Genomic DNA, 7,609 nt, shown 5'->3' with positions numbered 1-7,609 from the left:
GAATTTTAAACTAAATTTTAACAAGAGAAGATAATTTTTGTATTAGAATAGGGATTTTTCAAGAAAATACATTAATTTTTAACTAACAAAAAAAATTAATTTACAAACAACGAATAATTTTCTACCAAAAACGAGAATTTTAAACAAAATATTGTTATTTTAAGTTACAGAAATTAATTTTGTACTAAAGAAAAAATTTCACCCAAATTTTCAAACAGGAAAAATAATTTTCTACCAAAAAGGAGAATTTTGACTCAAATAGTTGAATTTTTAATTAAAAAAAAAAATCATGTAAATGAAAGTCGAATTTAAAAAAATTACATTTTTAGCAAAAAAGTTCATTTTAATTCAAGAAAGATTAATGTTCAACTAAATATTTTAATCCTTATGAAAGAAACATGAAAATTAAAGAAATAAGTTTAATTTTCTACTAGAAAGGTGTTTCTTTTCACGAAAATATATTTATTTTCAACCAAGAAGATTAATTTAAAAACAGAAAGAATTATTTTCGACCAAAATTGTTATTTACATTTCCACTTAAAAAAATTCATATTTATCCAAAATAAACGGATTTTCTAAAAAAATAGTTTAATTTTCAACCAAGGAAATAAATTTTCAACGAAAAAAAAAAGAATTTTCAAACAAGAAGATAAATTTTTTACCAAAAAGAGCAATTTTCAGCTTTAAGAAATTTATTTCTAACCAAAAACATTAATTTTTAAGAAATAAATTCAATTTTCAACCAAGTGGTTTTAATTTCAACGAAAAAGTATGATTTCGTGTTGGGGGGGATTGCTAATTTTAGTTGAAAAATCTCCTTTTTTGGTAGAAAATTATTTTTTTTTTTTGAAATTTAAATGCAAATATTTTCTCATTGAAATATCAACTAATTTTTAGTTGAGATTTGATATTTTTTGTTTAAAAATTCAACTATTTTATTGAAGATTAAATTTTTATTGAACTTTTAATTTCACATCTGAAATTTAAAAAATATCTTTTTTAATTTTCTCAAGAATTTTAGGAAAATAACATTTATATAATTTCAAAAAAAAATAAACCTAAAAAATAAATAGTTATTTTAACAAAATGTTTGGCATTAAAAATCTTTTGGTAGAAAGGTTTTTTTTAAATTTATTTTGCTTGGTCGAAATTTCAACTTTCCTATAAAAGATTCAAATTTTTGATTCGAAAGTTCTACTAATTTGTTGAAAATTCGTCGTTTTTTATTAAGAATTCTATTGTTAAAAAAAAATTAATAATTAAATATTAAAATTCATAATTATATTAGTCTTATTTATTTTTTTCAAAATTTCAACCAGAGAATTGAATTTTAAACTACAAAGATGAAATTTTCAAAAAGAAAAATAATTTTCTAACAAAAAAAAAACAGAATTTTTAATTTGAGAATGTTAAAAAAATGAAATACTTACCTTCTCATTTGATAACACAAATTTCAACCAGATATTTAAATTTTTAAATTAAGACAATTATTTTCTATCAAGAGCAAAACGAATTAAAAGTATATTTACATATATTTACATTTTTAACAAAAAAGTTCATTTTTAATGAAAAAAGAAATTAATTTTCAATTAAATTGTTAAAGTCTTAACAAAAAAGATGAATTTTCAGTTAAAAAATTGTATTTTTCTTCTAGAAAGGGGATTTTTTTAATAAAATATATTAATGTTTAACCAAAAAGATAACTGTTCAAACAAGAAAAATTATTTTCTAGCAAAAAGAAGAATTTTTAATTTAAAAATCAATATGGATGACTTAAATTTTCAGTAAAAAAGTTGAAACTGTAACCAAAAACATAAACTTTAAGGAAAGAATTTAATTAATTTAAATTAAAATAAATTAATTTTTATAAGTAAAAATTTTACTATTCCATTTTTGGGGACAAAAAATTTTAGTTGAAAACTGATTTCTGAAACGTAAAACTCTTTTCTGTTTTTTAATTCATCTTTTTGGTTAAAAATTAATGTATTTTTTTGAAAAATCACCATTTTCTATTGATGATTAATTTTTCAATAGAAAATGGTGATTTTTCAAAAAAATACATTAATTTTTAACCAAAAAGAAGAATTAAAAAACAGAAAAGAGTTTTACGTTTCAGAAATCAGTTTTCAACTAAAATTTTTTGTCCCCAAAAATGGAATAGTAGAATTTTTACTTATAAAAATTAATTTCCAAGCAAAAAAATATTTAATTTTCATTTAAATATTTCAATGTATAACTAAAGGAATACATTTCCACTAAAAAAGAGAAATTTTAAACTAAAAATAGTACCGTTTCAGATAAATTTTTTTTTTTCAACACTTTTACTATTTATGATTATTTCTGGAATATAGTACATTTTCAGCAAAAAAAATTGTAAGCAAAAGTGACATAGTTACAATTTCAGTTTTAAAAAAAAATGAATTTTGATGCAAAGTAAATGAATGTTTTAACAAAATAGTTCGATTTTCAACAACAAAAATAGTTTTCAAAGCAAAAAAATGTATTTTCAAACAAGTAGAATAATTTTGTACAAAATAGAAGAATTTTTAAATTAAAAAAAAAATATTTCTAAGCAAAAAAATTAATTTTTAACAAATTAGTTTTATTTTTAACTAAAAAATATGAAAATGTTTGAAAATTCGTTTTTTAATGAATTTAACTATTTTTTATTTAAAATATAAGCTATTAAATTTGTTGTCGAGAATACATCTTTTCGCCTTTTTTTGTAGAAAATTAATTTATTTGTATAAAAATTCCAGTATTTGGTTTAAAATTGGCCTTTTTGGATGAAATGAACTGTCTTTACAAATTTTAAATACAAATATTTTTGGATTAAAATATATCAACTATTAAATTTTTGGCTGAAAACTAATATATATATTTTTTAAATTCAACTTTTTTGTTGAAGAATAATTTTCTAGTTGAACTTTTGATTTGATACCTGAAATAAAAAAATATATTTTTTTATTTTTTCCAAAATTTCAGGAAAATTACATTTATATAATTTGAAAAACTAATAATCCTAAAGATAAATAGTTATTTGAAATTATTAGTCTTGTTAAAAATTTATCTTTTGGTAGAAAAGTCACATTTTTTTGGTTGCAAATTTAATTGTTATGGTTGAAAGTTAACTTTTTAAATTTAAAAATCTACTATCATATTTTTGGTCCAGAATTCATCGCTTTTGGTTAAAAATTCTACTTTTTAGTAGAAAATTTCATTATTTCGTTGAATATTCAACTGTTTTTTTTTAAATCCTTATTTTTGGATTGGAAATCTGAAATCAATTTTAAAATTATTTTGAAAACTCTTTTTTTTGGTTCAGAATTCGTCTATATATAAATTAATTTGTTTTAGTAAAAAGTTAACTATTACATTTTCGATTTAGTTTTATTTAGTTAAAATTCATGTTTTTTTTTTAATTTGATTATTCGGTAGAAAATTATTCTTCTTGTTTGAAAATTCATCTTTTTGGTTGAAAACTTCTTATTTTTTAATTATTTTTTTTAACGGAAAATGTAACTTTACAATGTTTGGTTGAACATATATCTATTTTTTTTGAAATTATTTGAAAATGCATTTTCATAAATGAAAATGGAACAATTTTCATAAAATTCGATATTTTTTGGTTGAAAATTATATATATATTAGCAAAAATTTAACTATTCAATTTTTGGGTTAATTTTTTGAATATTTTTTCGTTGAAATTAAAACCTCTTGGTTGGAAATTGAATAACTTTCTTAAAAATTAATCTTTTTGGTTGAAATAATTTTTTTAAGGTGAAAATTCTTTTAGGTAAAAAATTTTTCTTCTTGTCTGAAAATTATTATTTTTTCGTTAAAAATTTATTTCTTTGGTTGAAAATTAAACTATTTTGTTAGAAAATTCGTTTATTTTGGATAAATATGAATTTTTTTTCAAGTGGAAATTTAACTAACAATTTTGGTGTAAGAACTTTTGGTAGAAAATTATTCTTTCTGTTTTTAAATTCATCTTCTTGGTTGAAAATGAATACATTTTCCTTAAAAGAAACGCTTTTCCAGTAGAAAATTAATCTTCTTTCTTTAAAATTCATGTTCTTCTTATGATGATTCAAATATTTAGTTTTTTTTTTTTGCTAAAAATGTGTTTTTTTTTATTCGTCTTTCATTTGCATGATTTTTTTTAGTTGAAAATTCTACAGTTTGAATAAAAATTCTCCTTTTTAGTAGAAAATGACTTTTCTTGTTTGAAAATTAATCTTTTTGTTAGAACATTAATTTCTTTAATTGATTTTGGTTGAAAATTTATCTTTTTTATTTAAAAATCTATTTCCTAAGTTGAAAATTGAAATTTTTTTCTGAAAAATCGATATTTTTTTTGGTTAAAAAGTAATTTATATAAATTTGAATTTAACTTCTATTTTTCGACGAAATTTTATTTTTGAAAATTAATTTCTGTGACTTAACATTAACCTATTTTGTTTAACACTCGTGTTTTTGGTAGAAAATTATTCTTTGTTTTTAAATTTATTGTTTTTTTGGTTGAAAATTAATGTATTTTCTTGAAAAATCGCCTTTCTAATAGAAAATTTATCTTCTTTTCTCAAAATTTATTTGAAAATTCATTTTTCTTGATTAAGAAAGAACTTTTATGTTGAAATTCATTTTTCACTTGCTTAAAAGTTGACCTTTTTTAGATTAAAATTCAGCTGTGTGAAAAATGTAAGTAATGCATTTTTATTTAAAAAATTTTAATTGATTTAATTTTTTTCAGTAGAAAATTATTCTTATTGTTTGAAAATTCGATATGTTTTTGGTTAAAATTTTATTTTTATAAACAAAAATTTAACTACTCAATTTTTGGGTGAATTTTTTTTTTAGTTGAAAATTAATTTCTGTAGCTTAAAATTAAGAGTTATTTGAAATTTTGTTTGAAGAGAAAATTCATCCTTTTGGACTGAAAATTTATATTTTGTTAGAAAAGTCACATTTTTTGGTTGCAAATTTAATTGTTATGGTTGAAAGTTTATTTTTTTAAATTTAAAATCTACTATCATATTTTTGGTCCAGAATTCATCTTTTTTGTTTAAAAATTCTACTTGTTAGTAGAAAATTTAATTATTTTGTTGAAAATTCAACTTTTTTGATGAAAATCCATATTTTTTTTATAAAAAAGCCGTATTTTTGGATTGAAAATTCATATTTTGGTAGAAACATAATCTTTTTTAGTTGAAAATTCAACTGTACTCTAAAAGATTTGTATTTTTGTCTTGACAATTCAACTGTTTTGTTAAAAATGCAATTGTTTTTGGTTAAAGTTCAATTTTTGATGTTTGAAAATTGAATTATTTGGTAAAAAATCAACTTTCTATCTAGAAAACTCAACTATTTTGTTCAATATTCATCGTTTTTTAGTAAGAATTCCACTATTTTATTAAAAATATAATATATTTCGACTTGAAATCTTAGGAGTATGATATCTACATTATTGTTATTTATATTTTAGTTAAAAATTCATTAGTTAAGATGAAAATTAATTTGTTTGAGTGAAAAGATAACTATTACATTTTCTGTTGAAAGTAGATTTTTTTGTAGTTGTAAATTCAACTATTTGATTGTAAATTTGTCTCCTTCGATTAAAAATTCTACTATTTAGTTAAAATTCATGTTTTTCTTTTCGTTTTTTCGGTAGAAAATTAATCTTTTGTTTGAAAATTAATCTTATTGTTTAAAAATTCATCTTTTTTATTGAAAATTCAATTTTTTTCAAGTTTGATATCAAATTGAATTTTTTACAGTGACATGACTAGATTGATTGGTTCATTGCACTTTGTTTGACCACAATCTTTGTTTTTCATTTGCAGTTTCGCAATTTTAAAATAGTGTACAGGCGGTACGCCGGCCTATACTTTTGCATATGTGTCGATGTTAACGACAACAATTTATGTTACTTGGAAGCGATACACAATTTCGTTGAAGTCTTAAACGAATATTTCCACAACGTCTGTGAACTGGACTTAGTTTTTAATTTTTACAAGGTAATTTTTTAAATATTGTCGCTTTTTTTTTAGAGAAAATTGAAGCCTGCCAACGAATTTGGCAATTTTTCGTAATTTCAGGCATCGGACTTTTTTTTTAATAAATACAAAATAGTGTCAATAGTAGCAAAATATTTTTTGCAATTTTTTGTAAATAGTAAATCGAGGGATTGAATGTTTTTGAAAATGTAAAAATTTCATTAAAATAAGTATAAATTATTAGAAATTTCTAGAAAACCGGGAAATGATCGGGAATTTTACGATACCGGGGAAAACCGGGAAATGGCCGTGAATTTATTGTTTGACCTGGAATTTTACAATATTTTTATAATAAAAATTTTGTCAAACTTTGATTTTAACCGTTTTTAAAATAATTTGTTAAATTGTTATTTTGTCAGTTATGATATCATTCAGTTTAGAATGCTTAATTCGAAAATCTTTCACTCTAAAAAATTTCCATTTGAGATTTTTAATTTTTAAGCATATATTTTTATTTAAAGAATTTTGAAATCGAATATTATTTCAGTCTAAAATATTCGATTTTTAAACCATTCCAATTTAAAAATTTTCAATTAAGAAAATGAACAATTACTTAATTTTATATATAATTATAAATTTATAATTTATAATAATAAAATATATAATACAATTATAAATAAATATTCAAAACCAAACAAGAAAACTAAACTTCGAACGTTGCTATTTTAATTGTTCTATTTAAAACAATTTAATTTTTAAGTCAAATTATTGAAGAAATATTTATAAGTTTTGAACAAATTCAAAATTAATGAAAAATTTGAAATGTTTTCGAACAATTTAAACCAAGTGTTGAATGTGGAAGATTTTAAGGAATTTTTTTTTCAATTTGACAGGATTTAAAAAACAAATGTTTCGGAAAAATTCGAATCATTTTAAAAGATGTTTATAAGTTCTGGTTAAAAATAAAAAATAAAACAGCATATAAATGTTTCAAGATTTTAAAAAAATGTTGCAGCATTTTAAGGATTTTTAAACGATTTAAAATAAAATTTCCTAAAAAATTTGAAAATTATTTTTTATTTCGGAAAAATCAATTTCGAGAAAACATTAAAAAATATGTAGAAAGGTTTACAAAATAAAAATGAATTTGGAAGATTTTAAGAAAGTTTTTTTTTCAATTTGGCAGGATTAAAAAAATATTTTTAGGAAAAATTCGAATCATTTTAAAATATGTTTACAAGTTCTGAAATAAATAGTTAAAAATAAAAAAAACAAATCAAACATGTAAATGTTTCAAGATTTAAAAAAAATGTTGCAGCATTTTAAGGATTTTTAAACGATTTAAAATAAAATTTCCTAAAAAATTTGAAAATTATTTTTTATTTCGGAAAAATCAATTTCGAGAAAACATTAAAAAATATGTAGAAAGGTTTACAAAATAAAAATGAATTTGGAAGATTTTAAGAAAGTTTTTTTTTTCAATTTGGCAGGATTAAAAAAATATGTTTAGGAAAAATTCGAAACATTTTTAAAGATGTTTATAAGTTCTGAAAAAAAGTTGTTAAAAATTTTTTTTAAAAAGTCAAACAACATAAATGTTTCAAGATTTT

General features: G+C 19.9%; 1 protein-coding gene across 1 annotated transcript in view; it reads left to right on the top strand.

Moving 5' to 3' along the window:
• The window catches only part of LOC117180216 (AP-2 complex subunit sigma), a 31,920-nt gene that overhangs the window by 16,805 nt on the left and 7,506 nt on the right, over nucleotides 1–7,609 (top strand). The window contains exon 3 of the mRNA XM_033372601.1: nucleotides 5,847–6,020. Within this exon, the coding sequence (XP_033228492.1) occupies nucleotides 5,847–6,020 (174 nt within the window). The remainder of the gene's footprint in view (nucleotides 1–5,846; nucleotides 6,021–7,609) is intronic.

This window comes from Belonocnema kinseyi, chromosome 9, assembly GCF_010883055.1.
Source record: "Belonocnema kinseyi isolate 2016_QV_RU_SX_M_011 chromosome 9, B_treatae_v1, whole genome shotgun sequence".
In the NCBI taxonomy this organism is placed as follows: Eukaryota; Metazoa; Arthropoda; class Insecta; order Hymenoptera; family Cynipidae; genus Belonocnema; species Belonocnema kinseyi.
The sequence above is the reverse complement of the archived record's forward strand: the minus strand, read 5'-3'. Positions and strand labels throughout refer to the sequence as shown.